The 22,291-nt window shown below is 39.2% G+C and overlaps 1 protein-coding gene across 9 annotated transcripts in view; it reads right to left on the minus strand.

Annotated features, from left to right (window-relative positions):
• CBX5 (chromobox 5) overlaps positions 1–22,291 on the minus strand; it is a 34,624-nt gene that overhangs the window by 8,863 nt on the left and 3,470 nt on the right. For 2 of the 9 annotated variants that reach the window (XM_040234373.1, XM_040234375.1), the window contains 3 exons: positions 8,850–9,028; positions 4,419–4,605; positions 1,090–1,190 (listed from right to left, as the gene is read on the minus strand). In XM_040234373.1, coding sequence (XP_040090307.1) covers positions 1,090–1,190; positions 4,419–4,605; positions 8,850–8,986 — 425 coding nt within the window. In that variant the 5' untranslated portion in view covers positions 8,987–9,028. Of the gene's footprint in view, positions 1–1,089; positions 1,191–4,418; positions 4,606–8,849; positions 9,029–10,543; positions 10,884–13,458; positions 13,613–22,291 lie in introns of those variants that run through there. The other 7 variants (XM_040234378.1, XM_040234380.1, XM_040234377.1 and 4 more) reach the window with 6 other exon arrangements.

Here is a 22,291-nt window from a genome sequence, read left to right on the forward strand (position 1 = left end):
ACTATCCAGTGTAACAAAAACAACAAAAATCTAGCAAGTTCCTTAACCAAGATTCCAAATCAAGAAAAAAAAATCTTTTTAAATTAACATTCCACTGAGATGTGGGAAAAGACAACTAACTTCTTTTTTTCCCCCCTCCACCTAACTCCTTTTCTAGAAAATGGAGATGCTGAACTCATGGAGGTTAGCATTATGGATAGGAAGAGGAGGGGGAAACATATACAGCTTATAGCAGCTACCCAAATTTGGACTGTGGTGGAAAAAGCTAGTTAATATGTGAATGTAAATCGTTAAGTTCCACATATGGCTAAGTGGGAAGAGCAGGCAATACAGCTCCTGACTTTGGACAGATTATAGTGATTCTTCAAATACAGGCTTCTGGGTAATTTACCAGCAAAATTTCGATCAAATAAAATGTTAAACCTCCTGACTATCCAACTTTTAAGGTAATTAGCTTCCTTACTGGCACTGTAGCAGGAACCCTCTATTTAGAGATCCAACTTAAATCACAAGCCAGAACACTTGGAAACACAAAGGCAGGGGGGCTGCACCATAAATCACTCTGACTTTAAGAAACCAAGCTGAGGGGAAGCAACTACACTTTCCTCTAAGAGCTATTCCCTCTACCGGATGAAATAACTTGTGCTTTGGCTAGTATTATCCTTAATGCTTTCTGTTAAGATTACTTTTCTCTTTTAGACATTATTCAGCGGTCTTGGTCTTCAGTGGTGGCAGAAAGCCTCACTCAATTTCTACCCCATGGCCACAGGCTCATGGTGTAATGGTAAATGATTCAGAACTGTGTAAATAAATGGTTAGGTCATGTTTGTATGTTTCCTACCTCAATTCTACCATTTTCTGGTATGTGGGCTAATGTAATTTGGCTTAATACCAAAGTTTTACAATCTTAAATCCACTCTGAACTATAATTCCCATTTAATACTGACAGCTGGTATCAGTTAAAAATTTAGATCCCTGACAATCAAAATTCTTAGCTGGGGAATACTCAGTCTTCCCTCCCTATCTTCCATATGAATTCAAGTCACTGCAAAGAAACACAATTGCAGAGGGAGGCCCAATCACTCTCACCATTTCATTAGGAACATTAAGTCGCCACAGGAATCTGTTGCCCCAATGATCTTTTCTGGTTCCAGTCCTCTCTCAAAGCCCCGAGCGATATCATTGCTCTGCTATAAATAGAAGATGAAGAAAGGTTATAGCTTGGAGGTAAGAGTAAAAAACCTCCCTGTTTCTCAGCTCAACAAAACACAACCTAAGTTAATATTACTGGATACCATTTTTGTCACTCAATTCATAAAGTTCTTAGAACTGCAGAAATACAATACTGGGTCAGCCAGCAACAGAGATGCTAAGAGCTATTTTGCAGGAAGATGCAGCTGTCCTTTTAGTATTCCGTCAAAGGCCTGGGAGTGGCCCCTAAAACTGCTAATATCCCTTAAATATTCTGGAGTCATCATCTAGGAACTCCTCTCATCCCCTAATCTAATATCCTTAAACTTGCTTCTCAGATGATAAGTCTAGGCAAACTAAATCCTTTTTCATTTTATAAACTTCAAGTATACCACCTCTCAATCTGGAGTTTATTCTCTGGACTTTCAGTTCACCTAACACTGACCAGTATTTTTAATACTTCTTTTCACATAGCCATCTGTACTTACAAATGAACAATGATTAAGATTAAGAAGGGATTCAAAGAACTACCATAAAATAGCAAATTTCTTTCAGAGATCACATACGATATGAACTGGGGAAGAGGTCCTGATCTGTGCCTGTCCCCTCCTGATGGAGATAGGTCATTAGCTTTATAGAGTAAACTGGAGAGGGATTAAAAAAAAATTCTATAGGGGATTATTCAAACTTGGTCAAATTGCAATCATGCAATCTAGATAAGGAGCATAGGATTTGATTGAGATGCGATGGCACTGGTGAAAGCAAAATGGTGAAATTTTATACAAACCAGGTAATTTAAACAACCTTACTATGGAAGATAATGCCAGCTTATCTAATGGTAACACAAAAAAGACTTAGAAAGACTGCCCAAATGAACTAAATCGCCAATGTCTGATTTTCATGCTAAAATCTCTGATCTGCCGTTCACCTTGCTTTCTTCTGAGAGATACAAAGCCTTCAGCATCCAGGTGGTCCCAAAGATACCAGGACCCGCACTGAGCAGGAAACCCCATGCATGAATCAGGGGACATACAGGCTCAAAAGCATAGCCTCTTTTGGGGGCGCTTAAAGGGAGGAGGGTCCCAGATGTGCACACAGCTGCTCACAGCTGGAATGCTGGCACAGCAACCAAGTCGTAAATCATAGCTGGCGGCTGAAAACAGTTTGCCACATAGGGAGGGAAAAGAAGAAAAATGTTCAAGCAGCTGAAAAGGAGCCGAGGCGAGGAAAATGCTAAAATCATCACACAGGCAGTAATCTTAAATCAGGCATAATGCCGACTAACAAATTTCTTCTGCAGTGGTCTAAAGAAAGAAACGAAATCCCCTCCTGCACCTTTAAAATATACAATCACCTATCTTCCCAGCTGCCTACATGACAGCCATCAGCACTGCTGAGAATGCTGCCAGGGGCCCCAGATGAACATTACAACGTAAGGGACATGTGTGTGGAGGGGTGGTTTTCAAGGTCAGCAGCATCAAAACCTGGCCTAGGAACCAAACTCTGCACTGGCCAGTGTCTCAAAGTCAGATTGCTCCTTTTTTTTTGCCCCCGCCCCCAGACTGCTCCTTTTTAAAAGGACAGAAACGTTAGGTTGAGGAAATACACACTGAATGTCAAAAATGGCTATAGAAGTCATGCTGTGTTGTTTCTTGGTCTCTTTACTTAGCTGGAAAATGCATCAAATGACAAGAACCAGAATACAAAGGACTAATAAAAAAGTAAAAAGAAAGACAGACCCATGTCTTAGCTCCTCAGAGAAGGGAAGGCATTTTCAAATTATCTACTAGTATGCTATATCATGATATACACACCTCACCAGAATAGGGCAGTTTTAAAAAATAAGATTGCAAAAAATAAAATTAATCAGGGAAACAAACGAAATACTAGCATCCACTTTCACTGACAGCCTCCAATCTTTCATTCTTATTTCAATTCTTTTTGGAAAGTTGTTCTCCCATTTTCTCTCCTCTGGAGACCAGGAATCACCTGTGTAAGTCTCTAGAAAATACTAGTGCATAGGTCCAACCCACAGAAATTTGAATTTTATTGGTCTGGAGTGCATCTTGGGCACTGGAGGCTTCTTTTTTCCAAAGCAATACCGGAGGCTTTTGAAACACCCGCCTGTCCCCCTTGCCATGAGCCTAATATGCAGCCAGGGCTGAGAACTAATGCTCTAGCAAGATGGGTATCCAAGGAAAATGAAGATAAATATGGATGCTTATGGCAGGGATGCTAGAAGATTCAGAAGCAGACTTACACTTTTATTTTATTAAACTTTAAGGGTATGATATATCCTTCACCACAAAAGACTTCACAACCCTGAAATTAATGAAAGGAATGGAAGCTGTGGGGGGTGATGGAGACACATGTGCACAGATGGAAAACATATAGACAAGAAAAAAAAAGACAGGAACAGTGCTTATGGCTAGTTACTTAACAGCTATATATCAGAAGGATTAAAATAACTGAATCAAACCAAAATTTCATAAACACATTTTCAAAAACTGAACAATAAAAATATTCATAAGGAAGATGAAAAGTAATTTATTTGAAGTATGTAAAAATACAATAGGATCAAGCGAGACTATACATGCCACTAAACTGTTCACTTTAAAATGGTTAACTGGGGACTTCCCTGACGGTCCAGCGGGGAAGACTATGCGCTTCCCATGCAGCGGCATGGGTTTGGTTCTGGTCAGGGAATTACGATCCTACATGTGTTGGTGTGGCCATAACTAGATCATTTAAAAATAAAAGAAAATGTTCGTTGTATGTTATGTGATTTCACCTTAGTTAAAAAAGAAAGAATATAAAGGGTTAAAGTTAAGTGCTCTCTTTAGAATAAAAGAAAAAAGTGAAGTAAGATATTTTAAAGCTTCTTTCTATCCCTAAAAAATTCACTGAGGACTCTCCATAAGACAACTCAGCCACCTATTCACAAAAAAGGCACAGAGTGGCTGCACGTTTTACAGGGATTTAATTTTGCCACCTTAACACAATTCAGTGGACACATATTACATTTCTTACTCAGCCAGGAGGGGGCGCTGTAGTGGATCAACAGAACTCCCTGGGGAGCTCTTGTGTTCAACAATTTACCTTACAGGCTATCCCTAGAATAAGAACAACCAAAACAGTGCCCCCCTTTTTTGGGTGGAGCGAGGAGGAAGCACAGGAAGCAGAAGAGTGGGGGGTGAGGGGGGGAGGAGAGGAGAAATAAAGCTTACCTCTCTCTTTTTTTTGGATTTGATATCATCAGCACTGTTTGAGAAATTGGATTTCCTCTTGTTACTTTCTGATTTCTCCCTGGGTTTGTTATTTTCACCCTCCTTCATCTTCTTATACTTTTTCATAAACTCAGAAATTAGCTCAGGGCAATCCAAGTTTTTCTCAGGTTCCCAAGTATTGTGCTCCCTGGGCAAGAATGGAGAGAAAAGGAAAGAAATGAAGAAGTTTTGGGGTAGGAGGGAATCCAATACCTTACTTTACAGAAGACAAGTAGGCAAAAAGGGAATAGAATTCCTATGCTTAAAGGAGATAATCAATTTGATTCTAGAAATCTATCCAATATATTGAGATACACACACACAAAAAAACTTGCACACAATTATAGCAGCATTTTAGGAGTCAAAGACAGAAAACAATTCAAATGCCTGCCAACAGGCGAACAGATAAACATAACATGGTATATCCATACAATGAAATACTATTCAGCAACAAAAAAGAAACATAATACTAATATATGCTACAACATGGAAGAACTTCAAGACTGTGCTGAGCTAAAACTGAACAGATGCTGATCAGTCGTTCTTGTGGCTGGGGCTTGCAATTAAATACAAAAATGTTCAAGGGAGTTTGGGGAGGTTACAGAAATGTTCTGAAACTGGACTATGCTGAAGGCGGCACAACTCTAAAAATTTACCACAAATCACTGAATTGTGTACTTTCAATAAATGAATTTTATGGTATGTAAACTATGGCTCAATAAACCTGTTAAACACTCAAATATAAGTTCTGCTCTGTAAGTGGCAAATGTGATTTCATACATCATCTATGCAAATGCTGAAGAGAGGACAATCTAATTCTAAATGCATTCCAGTTTACACTGTCTTAATTATGTTACTTATATTTCCAAGAAATGCCAACAAATTGATGGAAGACTTAAGTGCTTAATTAGAAAAAAAGGCAGTAAGGGGTTAAATCATTAGAATATAAGCGAACCATAAAAAGGAAAAGACTCAAAATTGGGATTTGGAGCCCATTCATTCATTGCTCTGGATTCAAGTCTACTGTCACTAGGTAATCAAAATGTATTTCTATATTAATAAGCAAAAATAATTCAAGTTAAATAACTGTGTCTAATTAAACTTGGATCAAGGGGAGTCCTTCTATGAGGAAAAGAAAGTTTGCATTCACAAACTTGTTCTCTGTATTCCCAGCATGGATTTTAGAAGTGCAAATCACCAATACCAATAGCAGGTTATGTAATAAAAGCAAGAACTTTATCTTCTTTGGGAAAAACCAGACCAGGTATCCTCTTCACTCCTAGCCAGTGGCCGAGGTTCTTTCATTAAGAACTAGCTACATTAAGATATATCTGTACATATATCACAGACACAGTTTCTATAATCCCTTCACTGACTTAGGAAATATTTTTTACATTTATGCACTATTTATTTTAGATACTTTATTAAAAAACAAAAACAATGTAGTATCTTTAAATAAGAATGGTTTGAACACATGCTATAACTTAATAATGATGGAAAAATCTGACATATTTACTCTAGACTTCAGCTTTCTGCAAAAAGAGCTTAAGAATGAAACAAAGTTTATTTCTAAATCATTTGAGCTAAAACTGGAAAGCCTCTCCCTCACAGCTCATCTTTCAGCCAAAAAAAAAAAAAATCCTCATACAATAAGTTTCTCCCAAATTCACAGATTATATATAGTTTACTATCCCAGGAGAAATTAAGGCACCAAAACCAAGAGGCATGCCAACACTGTAGTACAGTAAGCAAGCTAAGATGCAGAGGTAGGAGAAGAATCTCTGTTGCCACCAAGGAAAGCCAGTCTTCTAAGGGGATTATTGCTTTCCCCACCAGGTTAGTATTGTTTCTACATCAATCAGTTTTCACCCAAAAGATAACATGGTATAACTTACAAAGAATCTGCATTTTAGCACTGAAGAAATGTGATGCTGGATCCTTGTTTTAGCATGTATCAGGTATGTTATCTCTAGTAAACAATTAATTTCCTCATCTGTAAACTGAAAATACCTCTAAAGGCTGTTATGAGAATTACAGAGAACACATGAGGTAGGATATAACCACTGCCTAGTAAACAGTAGGTACTCAGTTGTGGACAGTGTTGAAGGGGCACAATCTGTCTCAGTCTTTAATGAAACTCTGGATACTTTTGAAAAACTCAGGACAAATGTTAATCCATCTACCCTAAATCGTTTCTTTACCTCTTTTATCTATGTAAGGTATCAATAGCTCAACTACACAGTCTTCAAATTCTTCAAAACACCCAACAATTTCCAGTGATGATTCAATGGGTCAAATAAACATCCTTAAAGTCTTCAGGTGTACTTTTGTTTTTTAAAGATTTATTTATTTTTTGGCTGTGGTGGATCTTCTCTGTTATACTCAGGCTCTCTCTAGTTGCAGCAAGCAGGGGCTACTCTTTGTTGTGGTCTGCAGGTTTCTCGCTGCATTGGCTTCTCCTGCTGCGGAGCACAGGCTGTAGAGCGCTGGCTCAGTAGTTGTGGTACACAGGGCTTAGCTGCTCCGAAGCATGTGGGATCTTTCTGGACCAGGGATCACACCAGTGTCCCCTCCACTGCAAGGCAGGTTCTCAACCCCTGGACCACCAGGGAAGCCCCCTTCCTGAAGGTGTATTTTAATTCCTATCTCATGATGCTCTAGACCTCTCAAATCCGTAGTGCTCAACTCTAGAGGATGCCGCGATACCACGCTTCTTTAGAAACATGGAGGGCACATTCTGACTGCTGTGCTACCCACATTTAGTTCTCTTTGTGCTACAGATGATAAGCGGATATCCTGCAGTGCATGAACTGTCCCAACTAAAACACCAACAATGCTCCAGATGAGAAACTTGATTCCCATAATAACCTTAGTGAAGTGAAGTTGCTCAGTCGTGTCTGACTCTTTGCGACCCCATGGACTGTAGCCTATCAGGCTCCTCCGTCCATGGGATTTTCCAGGCAAGAAAGAGTGTTGGAGTGGATTGCCATTGCCCTCTCCAATAATAACCTTAACTATACTCCAAAGGCTCCTGATCATACCTTTGTCCAAAGGGACTGACAAAGCATTCAATCTTTTATTAAAGTCTCACACTTTAAAGTTGCGATGTTCAATACGGTAACTACTAGCCACATATGGTAAACGAACATTTGAAATGTGGCTAGTATGAACTGAGATGTGCTATAAAATGAAAAATATACAACAGATTTTAAATTCTTAGCATGAAAATATAAAATTTCATTAATAACTTTTGTATTAATTTTGAAATAGCATTTTGGTGCGAGTGTCTAATAAAACATATTATTAAAATTAATTCCACTTTTCCTTAATGTAGTCACCATAAAATTTAAAATTACATCTGGCTTGCATTCCATTCCTATTGAACACTCCTAGGAGCCTAAACCAGTTCCTATCAGCTCACTGGTGTTCAGAGAAATTTATTCTTTGTTATCAGGCATCCTGGGAAGAGAATTAATGAGAAATTAAGGCAAAATGCCTAATGATTACACAGCTTCATGCAATTCACTTTTCAAGCTACCTCTTCTATGCTTCAGTATGTGTATATTTACTTCTGCACTTAAAGCCAGTTACTGCCTAACTCTGAATACTCAACACTTCAGTATCATTCTTAAAGCTCACTGACGTAAAAGAGGGGTTTTAAGGTCTTTAATAGTAAAAGATAGATTGAGGAATAAAGATTATATTAAAGTGTTATTGTAGAAATGAGGTGGTATGTATTTGAGTGTTCACTCAATTTCTTTTTCATCAGTTATATATATATTTTACATTTTAAAAAATAAATATTGGGTCTCAGATTTAAGTCTCTTATTAGGATGAGTGTTAAAAAAAATAACAAAGATGAGTGTTTCATCCTAGGACACTTTTGAGGGCCAAGGGTCATTATGGAGAGCTATGGGATCAACTACAACTTCTACTTAAATATATGTATTTTAGTTTAGTTACATCCAAAAGAATAATAACAGTTTACACTTACACTGACCTTATGTGTCTGACTCTATACATTTCCCCAACATCTCTACGATATATACTATTTCTTATCCCTATTTTATTGAGGAAGAAAGAAGATTAAGGAACTTCAGCAAGGTCACCCAGCTCATAACTGTAAGTGGTGGGAGCAAGAATCTGGACGCAGGCAATCTGGCCCCTAATCTATGCTTCTAACCAGTTCATTACACTGCCTCTCAAAAGCAGTCTCATTAGAACATCAGCTCCAAGAAGGGGAGACTTTGCTTAGTTCACTGCTGTGTCTTTCGACTCTTAGAAAGGAGTGCAGGCGAGGAAAGAATAAGACAAAGATGGTGATGGTTCACAGAGAAATGAACCAAAGCTGTCTACCTCCCTGAGTCCCAAAGCATGAGAGAAAGTACTTACTCAGAAAAGCCTTTCCACTTAAGCAGATATTCCACTTGTCCCTTAACCACACGCCTGTCTAGCACCTTCTCCACAACGTACTCCTCCTCATCTTCTGAAGAAGAACTGTCAGCTGTCCGCTTGGTTTTCTTTCCCATGTCTCACGCTGATTCACCTGAAGGACTAAGGCCACCGGGTTCCTACAAATGGGAAGGACAAAAATGGTCAGAATCCATGTGAGCAGTTAAAATGTTCAGTCTCTCGATGGGATGCAGCAGGTATAACACAAAGCTGCCATGTACCTTTCTCTTGGGTCTTGAAACATTCTACAGATGAGTCCTAAGAATGTAACCAAAGATGGGCAGGTCCCCACTTTCTTAATTACAACTTCCTCTTCGGCTCACAAGATCAAAATTATTAGATGGGCACAATTATCTAACTCTAATTTCAGAGTCTATAAAACAAGTAGGGTGGTATTTTACTCCTGGTTCCTCTACGACTGTCTACAAGTCATAAACTGGAAGAGAAACATGGAAACCTTCCATTTAAATAAGATTTTCTATAAAAATGAGAAAAAAAAAGGAAAGCCACCAAAATCTAACTTTCCTCTGCTCTGAGCATCCTGAACAGTCTCTTAGCAGGACAAAAAAAGGCCTGCTCAGGCATGTTTCACCACATTTTCAGTGACTCGGTACATTTCCCTTCAACAAACTGAGCTTGTCCCTTCAGAGCACCCATCAGCTCACAAAAGCAAGGCTGACAGCTCAAATATATTAAGCCTCATCTTTCATTTGGGGATAGGAGGGAGGAATGGAAGAGAAAAATATTTTTTAGTCCTAAAAATCAAAACTAGTCATTGGGCTGTTCAGTAATTCTTAAGGCTCAACTAATCCAAATATTAAGGAGGTACCCCCTCCTCTTAACTGGAGCTGACTTTGGGCCAAAGGAAGAGGAGGAGGAAAACAAGAGGTCTGGTCCCAGACTCACAGCAACATAAAGCCTCCAAACACAGAAGAACCATTCATAGGCCCAAGGAAAGCTGAAGCAAGGCAACACAAATGGAAATTGAGTTAAGCTCAGAAATATGCACAACCGGGGGTTCGCAGCAGAGACTCTAGTGTTTTAAATTCCCTCCTTGTTGTCACCACAATCATTTTTAAGAATTCTTCCTTAACCATGTTAAATGATGCCTAGAGTCTGGATTATAGAGTAGCAGGGATTGTTTTCTTAGCTGAACTCCATTTTATTTTGCTGTAAACCTTAAAGCTTTTTTTTTCAGCATTCTAAAAACATTTTCTTTCTGATCAGATGACCACCCCAGGAATAGGAAAGGTCACTACTTATCTCAGAATTCTGTCTTTGAGTACCATAAAAAGTTGCATTAATCAATTTACTTCAAACTAGCAAAATTTAGGGAATTATTCCAAGAATATATAGTTGTAAATCATACCTCCAGAACTTACTAGCAATAGGTCTGCCCACCCAAAAAACTGTCTGTATGTTTTTATCAAAATACTTCATTTGGATGAGGGAGTGGGAGTGTGGGGAACGTAAGGTAAGGAGTTTCAAAATAATTTTTCCACGAATTCAGACGGGAGTCCTTTAGCTTCAAGGAAAAAAAATCTGATTTATTTAAAATAAAAGCAGCCTCCAACCTCACCAGAGACAGGAAATGTCATATTCCAGGGAGAATACCCCACCCCACCCCCACTCACCTTGGAATTTCCGGGAGCTGAGCAGTTTAGGTCAGAGCGCCAGGGTTAAAACCAGCCCCGGGTTAGATGCATGCAGTTAAGCATTGTGACTATGGCCTCCCCTGCCTCACGAGGAAAAACAAGGATTTACATATGTGTTCTTCAGTTTCAGGGAGGAAAGAGGACAATCTCCCTTTATACCTTCATGCAGAAGAGGAGCCCCAAAGGTAGAAGATGAATGGGGGTTCCCTCCTTTACCTACCGGATCGCCCCAGTTCTTTCTTTCCCTCTGGGCTAACAGGAGGGGCCTCCCCTCCCAGGTCTGGGGCTTGGCGGGCTGGCAGCTCCCCCGCCCCCACCCAGCTGCCTAGGCGCCACTGCGCAGCTGTCCCAGTCCGTTGCCATGGCAACTGGCAGCCTTACTAGACTAAGAGGGGGAGAGAAGCAAACGGAAAAGTTAAAAGGCTTAACTTTCCTTTTCAGTGAAGGCTGGGTGGAGAAGTTGGAAGGTACCTCCCTTGGCCTCAAGTCTAAGGCATTCAGAGCTCCAGGGAATTGGCTCTTGGGTTTTAAAATCCAGAACTTGTGCTTATTTCTCTAAGAGCACTGGCAATTTAATCAATAGTATTTTAAGATCTAACAGGATTATCGCTCAACTGGAAGCGGGGGCGGGGAAAGGCTAGATCCTTCTACAACAAGATCAGGACAAACTACCACCCCCTAATCCAGCCCACCAGGAACACTTTAGGGAGGCCTTTTCTACCATCTGTCACTGAACAGTTAATTAAAATTGGGAGGTGGGGGAGGTGCAGGGAGTAACAGGAAAGGGAGAAGAGAAGTATTTCAAAGATACTATACAACTTTCCTTCTTGGGGGATTACTAGATTCAGAAACAGAATCTAGAGACTTGAAGCACTACCGAAGACTCTCTCAACTGAAATTATAGATAGAAAACAATTTAATTCTCCAGTAGTTTTAAAAAGGGGAAGGAACAGTCCAGTCACAACCATTACTGTTAATTGAAAACCACTTCTCATTAGTTGTTTTTGTAATATTATAGGACAAATTTAAAAATAATTACCCACTTGGAACATTAATTATACAATAATTAAAACCTCGTGTATTAAAAATTCCTAATACTTGAGAAAAAGAGGACCAAGATAAAGAAAAGAGACTTAAGAGACTTGCAGTCCTGTGAATGTTCCTTTCTGCTGGCCTTAAAGAACATTTTAGAGAGCTCCACAACTCTGCTCTCTTCTTTACAGATATGAGTCTTTTAGAGACAAAGGCTGCTGCCACAAGAGAGTATGAAAAAGGGACAATCAAAAGCAAAGAACCCGACTGAGGGGGAAAAAAAAAAAGAATGGTGATTATTCTGCCTATCAAACAGAAGAAACTGTAGGGTATGAGAGCACAATGGGCAGTTTTCAACTACAAGAATTTCTTCAACTTTGAATAGACTCATCAGGAAATCTGAGTAAAATCTGCCTTTCTCAACTCTTCGTAACTTTTAAAAACTTTTTGTAGTTAAGGGATATGATAACAATGCCAAAGGAATTAGATCAGAGTTGTGATTCTGTGATTAACTTGCCATGTGTGAGCCTGAGTAAATAAATTTTAGGTCTAACCTCAGAATCACTAAAGGGGGCCAAATAAATCCCCACGGCCTACCTCCAAGGGAAAGGGTGAGTTTATGTTGAAACCAGAGGCTGTTAAGTCCCCCAAGAGAAGCTTTATAAAATATTACAGGGCCTAATACAACAGCAGCAGGAAATACGTGACCTTCCAAATTCCTAAGCCATTAAGCCATATTACATGCAGTAACTCCTGCAGTTCCACATGTTAGAGAGCAAGAAAGGAGGAACCTTGTCTTTGTTAACCTGCTGCTAGTAAACCAATAAACTTTCAGAGAAAAGGCAGGTAACCTTTTCTCTCAAGGGCAAAATTCTTACTCCTTAAAACTCAGGAAAACATTAGAGACTGCAGAATGAAAAAACAGCAGTTCCGTGAAGGGAAAAGGGGCAGGAAAGAATAACAGCAATACTAAGATTTTAGTGAAACCTTTCAGGGAAAACAAGGGAATCCAACGAGAAAAGGGACAAAAACATTCTGGTGTCCCATCTTTCTCCTTAAAACATCAGGAAATAAAGAACCAGATCAATTCCCTCTGTCTCACTCTTAAGAACTGGCTAAAAGGCACATGGCTAAGATCGTTTTCTCTTTGGGAAATGGGTTTTGCAACAGCTGACAAATCAAATTGGGCCTGATGCCAGGAGTCAGAGTCCAACCATAATATTCTGTAAAGAATGGCATGCAATTGTCTTGTAAATCTCCTGGACAGTCACAGATCAGAAGCTGGCAAGGATGACGACATAGTTCTGATGGAATGTGTCTTATCTTAACCTTGAAGTTACAGATCTGCTCAGGAGCAGCAGTAAGAAATGAGAAATGCACTCAGACATCGGAGGGGACATAATTCTCTTTTAGACAGTGCGACCCAGTGTATTAGGGTCAAATGAAACACAAAGCCAGACGGACAATTTAAGGGCCAGAGCCTGGACCAGATAAAGCATCTAGACTGGTGGTTCATGCTGAGCTTGGGAGGAGGGAGTGTTCCAGTGTGAGAAATGAGACATGGCTGGCAGGATGATGGAGAGATTAAGGTGGAATCCTGATACCATGCCGGAGGAAGAGAGGCCGAGCCTCTTGAGCACAACCTGATTATCCTTATGGAAATCTCCATGGGAAGCGGTGAGCTTCTCAAGTCCCGTCTTTCAGACATAGCAGATCTCAGCCTTTTCTTGAACACACATAGGAACTCTCTGGTAAAGGCATCAACAACTACTGACAGAGTCCAGCAATTTAACTGCCCATCAGATCATGAGAGAGAGCAGGCCCCACCAACCCTTCATATCAATGACACAAGGCAAATTCACCTTACAGGCAGGCCCCTGTGTGCTGGGGGAAAACACCTAAGCCAGGGAATCTGGTGAGAATTCAGCCTTGGACAAACATCAAAGACCTTTGCGGTCAGGCAGTCAGAATGCACATTCCAAGTCGATGACAGGAAACTTCTTTAACAGATGAAATCTTCCAGAAAAAAAAAAAAGAGAAAATGGGAAGAGGTGAGGAGGTGAAGCAGAGCGGGACCCCAAAATCCCACACATTTTAAGGGTAAAAGATTTCAAAAAAAGGTAAAAACTGCCAGTCCCCAGAAATTAGAGAGGGCATCACAGAAAGCTGGGGCAACCCAGAAGAACAACAGATGTCATGATTAACTGTTTGCATTAACAGATCAATACTGGAAGCAGAGAATCACTCACATGAGATCGTTGGTTTGTGTACTCTGCCCAATCCTTCCACTCACTACTTTTCAATGTCAGTTGTCCTGATGGCTTTTGCATTTTCACGACTTACAAGCAAAAGCATATACACACACACACATACACATATGTGTGTATACATAAATGTATACACACAGTATATATGTATATATATGTGTGTGTGTGTATATATGTATATATATATAAACTAGGACTTCCCTGGTGGTGCAGTGGGTAAGAATCCACCTGCTAATGTAGGGGACACAGGTTGGATCCCTGGTCCAGGAAGATTCCACAGGCTGCAGAGCAACTACACCCACACACCATAGCACTGAGCCCACATTTTAAAGCCCGGAAGCCACAAATAACAACTACTGAGCCTGTACACCTAGAGTCTGTGCTCCTCCACAAGAGAAACCACTGCAATGAGAAGGCCATGAACCACGATGAAGAGAAGCCCCCACTGACCACAACCAGAGAAGCCTGTGTGCAGCAGTGAAGACCCAGGGCAGCCAAAACACACACACATAAACATATATAATAATTCTAAGTCTTTCTCTAAGCTTTCTTTGTATTGTTTAAAAAGTAACAAGAGCAATTGCTAAGTTGCCTCACTGAACTACCTGCTGAACTATCTGGCAGTGGTAGTCAAATCAAGTGTCAGAATGCATTAATCAATGAGCTCTTTTATACAATTTTAATATAAATTTTATAAGCACACTAGGAACGCAAATCTTCTATTAAAAAAAGTCATTCTAAAGAGCAGAAAAGGGCAAGGGCATATGCAAAGGTCCCTCTCACATGTATTAATTAAATATGCCACTGATGGGCAGCTTCCGTTGGTCCAGGCTTGAGAAACTCCCAGGTCTCCCCTAAGGCCCTTGGGGAAAGCTGTTGGCTTATGTGAAGATTAAACTGTCAGCTACAGCGCTGTCTTCAAGGCGTCCTCTTTATAGCCTATGGTAGCAAATAAAACAGATGAAAAGAAACCAAATTTACAGAACCTTTTTAATCTGGTCTGTATTCTTTGCTCTTTATAGATCTAGAAGTACCAATGGTTTTAGGTTTGCCACACATACAGCATAAAACTAAAATACCCTCTATAAAGATGTTTTCTTCCACTAGATTTATGATTTCCAAAGCATTAGCCATGTGGCATCTTAACAAAAACACAGCATAGAGATGCACATTGCAGCTGTCCAGGCTGTCTCAGGTTTTGTTAAATGGGCTGATAACTATCACTCCACCTCCACCAAAAGCCCATGAGCACCCAATTCAAGAGGAGTTAAAAGCTTTTTAAAAGTCTATTTAAGAGACTGGATTAGGAAAGAGTTGAGGAGGAAGATTAACTGTGGTCGTTAACACCCCTATCATTAACAAGCCACATCTCAGCAACACAAACTTTATTAATAGAGAGGAGTATGGAAAGAGGAAATGCTTCTCCTTTGGCCAGCAGAGTTCCAGTTCTCCATCCTTTAAAAATCAGGCCAAGGCACTGCTTCCACCAGTCACAGAATTATTCTGGGGCAAAGTATCCTATTTGCTGATTATCTAACCCTCCTGTACCAGCAAGCAAGGGAGTAGAGTCTTTTCTTCTTTTAGATTAAAACATATACATTATAAATGGAGATAAAGGCTACCCTATACATTTCATTGTATTGTCCTCTAAGCTCTGACCCCATTAAACAATATAAATGAATGTGTACTACAGCAGTTCTCAGAACAACTCAGTTTTATGTTTGGTTCATTGGTATATTTAGCAGTAACACACAAATTCTTGATATCTCATTACCAGATCACAATCCCACAAAACAATCTTACATGGGATTTGTTTTTTTCCTATATTCAAATCTACTGTGTTTCGTCTCTCAAGTGTCTGCTTTCTCTAAATTTAGTTAGGGCACAACTAAAGCCATCATGGGCAAGAGGTTAGCTATTCAACTGTTTCTCGATTCAAGAGAAAGTAGAATTTGGTACCACTAAGGGGAAATGTCTTCCAGATGGTGCCTCTGAACACCTCTATCCTTGGAATGTACTCAATTTCTCAAAGCACCATAGTTTCTGGTGAGTGTTAATCTCACACCCACTCCTATTAATTAAATATGATGAGGCATGAACTAGTAGAGCTTGTCACCTTTCATGAGGAACCTGGCAATTTCTCCATAAATTTTAAGAAAAATGGATAAGAGTACCATTTGAGTAGATGACTGCAAACCTCAGATTTTTACATACCACTTTGGCAAATCATGTTCACAAAATATGGAGGGGTTAAAAGAGAACTGAAGTGCCCATCCTCAATTAAATTACAGTCATAAAGCATTTCTCAAATAGTCGTAAACTTAAGATTCACACTTATCTAGCTTGTACAGATTTTGGTTATCAGCAGCTTAAGAGTTACAATGGCTTCTTCAGGTCATTTCAACATATCCTCTATTTGAAGAAAGAGCTTCTACCATGCCTAACAATTTACATGCTACCACAGTCTTAGTTTAGCAAAGACATTCAAGAGTCATAAAAATTAATTTGCATAACCATAAACTAAAATCTCTAATGTAACTATTGAGATGGTATTAGACTTTAAATCAGTATGCTAAAATCTGATTAACACATCCGGACAAGAAGTTTTTATATAATTGGAATAAGAAAGATATCTCAGACTGTAAAACTTCCAGGAGTAAAAGAGAGCATTCCTTCAACATATGGCATAGTTTTGTGCTCTGCCATTACCTTGGTGTATTAGCAACATGAATTATATTGAAGTCACAGCCTACAATTTAGATAAATAAAATCAACCCAGTATTGAACTTTTTCCCATCTCATACTTGGCAGCTCCTTGGCCATCTATTAAGATCCTGACCAATTTCTCTCTGTGGCAATTTAAAAGCTGTAAAAAAATACATAATGGGTGATGACAGGAGAAACAAACCCACACCAGAAATTATTGAACCTTGTACATCTTTGCAAGTGTCTCTATTGACATATAAGTGTGAGTTACTACGCTACAATATCATAAATGTGTGCTCTACACTTTAGATATATTGATAGTTAAATGCAAAGAAAGGCCACCATCAGATAAATGGCTTAAGGGATGGCCAATCTCAGACCACCCAGCTCTTCCACTGAGCATTCTGACACATTGCTTAAGCCAAATAAGATGTTTTTGTCCAGCTTCCAACCATCATCCCAACTCAGAGCCTATGCCAAAAGGATGATACAGTAATACTGACCCTTGCTCTAAAATTGTCTGGTTGGTTATATATTTATTGAGAGCCAGTAAGTGTCAAATGTTGCATGAGCACTGAGTTTAAGCCCGTCTTCAACGTATGAACTAAGTTGAAGTTATCACCAAGTCTCTCCCTGGTTCAGTCAGAAATGGCTAGCACCATCCCAAAGGCTGTTGTAAAAAAAAAAGCTACTAAAAGGGCAACTAGTTAACAGTCGCAGTATCAAAACTAGGAATAAAATAGGAGTCCAATCCCAACTAGATCACTGAAAAGTTGAACTAGACAGGTCACTTAACCTAAGGTGTTAGCACTTTGCCCTGCTTATCTCACAGGTCTGCTGTAGGGGAATAAAAAAATTAGAAAACACTTTTAAATACATACAGCAGAGAAGTTAAATGTCCGATAGTAAATGAAATTAAAAATACACTTCTATCTTCTGGAAGAGTTTGTGTAGAATTGATGTTATTTCTTCCATAGAAGTTGGGAAAATTCACCTGTGAAGCCATTTGGACCAAGAGTTTCTCTCTGTGGGAAGGCTTTTAACTACAAATTCCATTTCCTTAATACACAGAGATAGTGAGGTTAATTTCTTCTGAAGTGGGCTTTGGTAATCTTTCAAGGAAGCCATTCATTTTATCCTAGACATTAAATGCACTGGCATAATTGTTCATAATTCTCCCTTATAACTCTTACAGTGTCTATAGGCTTAGTAGTGATATCCCTTCTCTTATTCCTGATGTAATTTGTGTCTTTTTTCCACTGATCAAACTTGCTCACTACATTATCTTCTCCCAAAAAAACAACTTTCAGTTTCATTTTTTTCTCTACTGGTTTTTATACTTCACCAACTAGTCACTGCTTTCACTTTCACCATTTCCTTTCTTCTGCTCACTGTGGGCTTGATTTTTTTAAATTGAATGAATGTCATGTAATATTGTAAGTTTAAGGTATACAGCATGTGTATCTCTGATACTCATATATTGTAATATGGTAGAAAGCTCAGTGATATTTGTCACAGTATATAATTTCAGTACAGTATTATCCACATTCATGATACCATGCATTAGGTCTGTTTTATTTTTTAAAAATAATTTTATTTTTGGCTGCACTGGGTCTTCACTGCTGTGTGGGGGCTTTCCCGAGTTTTGGAGAGCAGGGGTTGCTCTTCACCACGGTGCACGAGCTTCTCTTTTTGCAGAGCACAGGCTTCGGGTACACTTGCTTCAGTAGTTGCAGCTTGCAGGCTCTAGAGCATGGGCTCAGAGGTCGTGGGGCATCATGTGGAACCTTCCCAGACCAGAGATCGAATTCACGTCCCCTGCATTGGCAGGCGGATTCTCATCCACTGTGTCACCAGGGAAGTCCTGCATTAAGTCTTCAGAGTTTACTACTTATTACAACTTTGTACCCTTAAACATCATCACTCTTGTCCCTTTTTCTGGGTTAAGATAGAAAGACTCTAGATCTTTCCACCTTTTTAAAAAAACCTTTTATTTGTATTGGGGTATAGCAGATTAACAATGTTGTGATAGGTTCAGGTAAACAGCTAAGGGACTCAACCCTTCATCTACATGTGGCCCTTCTCCCCTCAAACCCCCTCCCACCTAGGCCGCCAGGTAACATCTATCAGCACTCCCTGTGGTTTATGGTAGGACCTTGTTTATCCGTTTTAAACATAGCAGTGTGTCCATGTCGATCTCAAACTTTCTAATTAAAGCATTTAATACTATAAATTTTCCTCTAAGCACTGCCTTGGCTATATCCCACACATTTTGTTATGTCATCATTTTTATTCAGTTAAAAATATTTTCCAATTTTGTGTGTGATCTTTTCTTTGATCCATGGGTTACTCAGAAGTATATTGTTTAGTCTCAATTATTTGGGGTGTTTTCCAGGTGTCTTACAGTTACTGATTTCTAATTCCATTACAGTCAGAAAACATACTTTGTATAATCAAATCCTTTTGAGATTTATGACAGATGGTCTGACTTGTTAAATATTGCTATGCACTTGAAAAAAATGTATATTCTGCTACTGTTGGGTGGAATATCCTATAAATGTCTACGTATCAGGCTCACTGACAGTACTGTTCACGTCTTTACTGCTTTGCTGTCTACCTGTTCTATTAATGGGCTTCTCAGGTGGCACAGTGGTAAAGAATCTGCCTGCCAATGCAGGAGACTCTGTTTGATCCCTGGGTTGGGAAGATCCCCTGGAGTAAGAAATGGCAACCCATTCCAGTATTCTTGCCTGGAAAATGCCATGGGCAGAGAAGCCTAGCAGGCTAAGTCCATGGGGTTGCAGAGTCAGACATGACTGACCCCAGAGCACACATTATTTCAGTTTTTTTTTTAAATTAAAAGAAGGTGTTGAAGTTGCCAATATAATTGCAAGCGTGTATTATTTAGTTCTATTGTTTTCGTTCTTGTATTTTGATGCTTATTATTAGTTGTGTAAATTTTAGAATTATTGTATCCTCTTGATGAATTGATCCCTTCATCATCTACATTAGTGTTAACTCTTTGCCCTACTTACCTCATGTCTGTTATGGAAAAAGAACAAGAAAACACTTTGGAAAGTACACAGGAAACAAAGGATAAAATGTTTGATAACAGAAGTAGTTAAAATTAACTTTAATGAATTTTCTGAACTATCTCTAAGTTTTATCTATCCTTGTCTCCAACTACACGCATAAATGAGACTTGCCTCTGTTTATCAGATTACTAGATATAATTTATTGTTGTGAAATACTGAACAAATTAGCAGTATATTACCCTCCACAACTCCCTGTGAGGTGAGCGAGTCTTACTGATTTAGGGATGCGAAACGAGGCACATGGAGTTCAAGGATGTGCCTCAGAAACCAAAGACAGATTTCCCAGCCTGTCGGGTTGACCTCTTTGTAGAGGGCATTTTATTCCGACATAATTATGCCCATTGGCTCAGATATGAACTTGTTTTATTCTAAGAATTGTAGATTACAATCAGAGAAACACTTGAATTCAATTTGGTTCCTCCACTCCACGGAAGAAATAAATAATGAGTGTGTTATAAAACTCAATCTTGAAGCAGTCCTTTCAATGACACCATCGCAATCCCATGCTTTCTGGTGTGCTTCCTAGCAGTGAAACACGATGGGAACAGGCACTCCGTAAGTCTGAAGAGTAAGACTGCACATTGGAACTTCCCTGAAGGTTCAATGGTTAAGAGCTTCCACTGCAGGGAACTAAGATCCAGCATGCCGCACAGCCAAAAGAAAAAAAAGACTGCAAGTGAAAAATTAAAATCTAGGTCCATGACCTAGTTTCAGGTAGAAAAATCTGTCCCTTTTTTTCCTTAAAATTCTGCTTACTCCCCTCTCTTTAAAAAAAAAATTTATCTTAAATGAGGTAAAATTGATTCTAAGTGTTTAAGTTTGATGAACTATTCTTCCTGGATAGGAAATTCAAACTACACCAGTCCTCAGCCTCATTAGAATGACTGAAAAGTGGTTCAGCTAGTCTATTACACTCGTTTTAGAAAAACACACACAAGTACAGGTTTGTTATCACGTGTTAATACCCCGAGAAATTGACAACCAGTCAACAACTCAGTTTTCTGTCTCTCAAGTTCTAGAGAAAACCAGTTGGACTATATTAGCCCAAAATATAAGAACGAGTTCTTGATTTGCATTTAAAATTGACTTCAAAAATAAACTCCCAAGACAATGTAGGAGTCACTTCATAAAAAATTTTAGGGCTAGAGAACTATTAGTTATCACCTAGCCAATTCCTTCCATAAGAAACTAAGGACCAAAGAAATGGCTCACTTTTAGTTTCCTGAGCCTTTGCCTACTCTCCTCACCACGTGCTCCTCATTTTAAAAAATAACCTTTTCTTTTCTGAATTAGGTAATTATTTATTTGGATAGGGATTAAAGAAGCAGGGTACAGTAGTTTGAATGATGGCCCCCCGCTCCCCCGGCAAAGATATCCATGACCTAATCCCTCAAAGTTGTGACTATTACTTTCTATGGCAAAAGATGTGCTTTAAAGAAGTGAAAGGAGAAATTTATCCCAGATTATGAGGTGAGCCTTAAATGCAATCACACATATCTGTTTAAGAGAGGCAGGAGTTCTGAGAGAGACATACAGAGAAAGCAAAGTGGAGACTGAGCAGGGAGTGAGGCGGCAAGGAAAACTGACAACCACCAGAAGCTAGAAAGGCAAGGAAGGGATTCTCCCCTAGGGCCTCCAGAACCGGCTCAACACCTTGATTGCAGACTTCAGGCCTTCAGAATTGTGAAAGAATAAACTCTTGTTGTTTGAAGCCACCAGGTTTGTGGTAATTGCAGCCACAAGAAACTAAGACACAGGGGAAATAAAATTTTAAAAATAATAAACCAAACATTTATAAAACTAATTACTGATGCAAAAAGAACTGTGCTTTAAATGACCCAAAGAATGCCTAAATCCTTTAATCTTTCATTTTAAAGGTAAACTGAAGCAATCAGAGGATGCAATTTATCTAAAAGGATGGCAGATCTGAGAAGACAAACTCAGAAAGGTCGAATATTTACATAGCTGCCAACAAGAACGGTGCAGGTTTTCCCCCAAACATGCTAGCTGGTAGAGCTCCCGGGCAGACTAAACACAGGCAACAGTTGCCACTGTGGGTGTTCTGCCAACACAAGTGCAAAGTTGTCATCAGAAATGAATATGTGGCTTCAAGTGGCTTACAGAAATCCAACAAATCTGCGTCCTGGACTCTGCACAAGCCAACTCTTTTCAGGATGACCTGGACTCCTTCCCATTAGTACAATGATCAGTTAAAGCCATCCTCTACAAGGAGGGAAGGGAAATCAATTTATGTCAGAGAAAAAAAGACAACTGCCCAAAGTCTAAGGTCATCAATAACAATGTGTAAATATCAGCCACACTGAGTCAGTTATAAATTATATCTAGCACTATTAATTTATTGCTTTTAAAGTCAACATCCAGGGCATTTAGGCCCAATTTCATGTTAGGTGAATGGAAATAAAAACAGACCAAGTAAAAGGACAAGAAAAAAATGCTTTACCAGGAGATGTGATATAAGCTATTTCAATAAGATATAAAAATTATGCTATGTGGTTAAATAAACGGTAAAAGCAAAAAATACTAGTCTTCCTCAGAAACCTCTGTATCCTGGATACCGTTCTCTCTTTTCCAGAAATATTGTCAAGGGCTCTGAAAATCACCAGAAC

This window comes from Oryx dammah, unplaced genomic scaffold (assembly GCF_014754425.2).
Source record: "Oryx dammah isolate SB20612 unplaced genomic scaffold, SCBI_Odam_1.1 HiC_scaffold_29, whole genome shotgun sequence".
Taxonomy (NCBI): Eukaryota; Metazoa; Chordata; class Mammalia; order Artiodactyla; family Bovidae; genus Oryx; species Oryx dammah.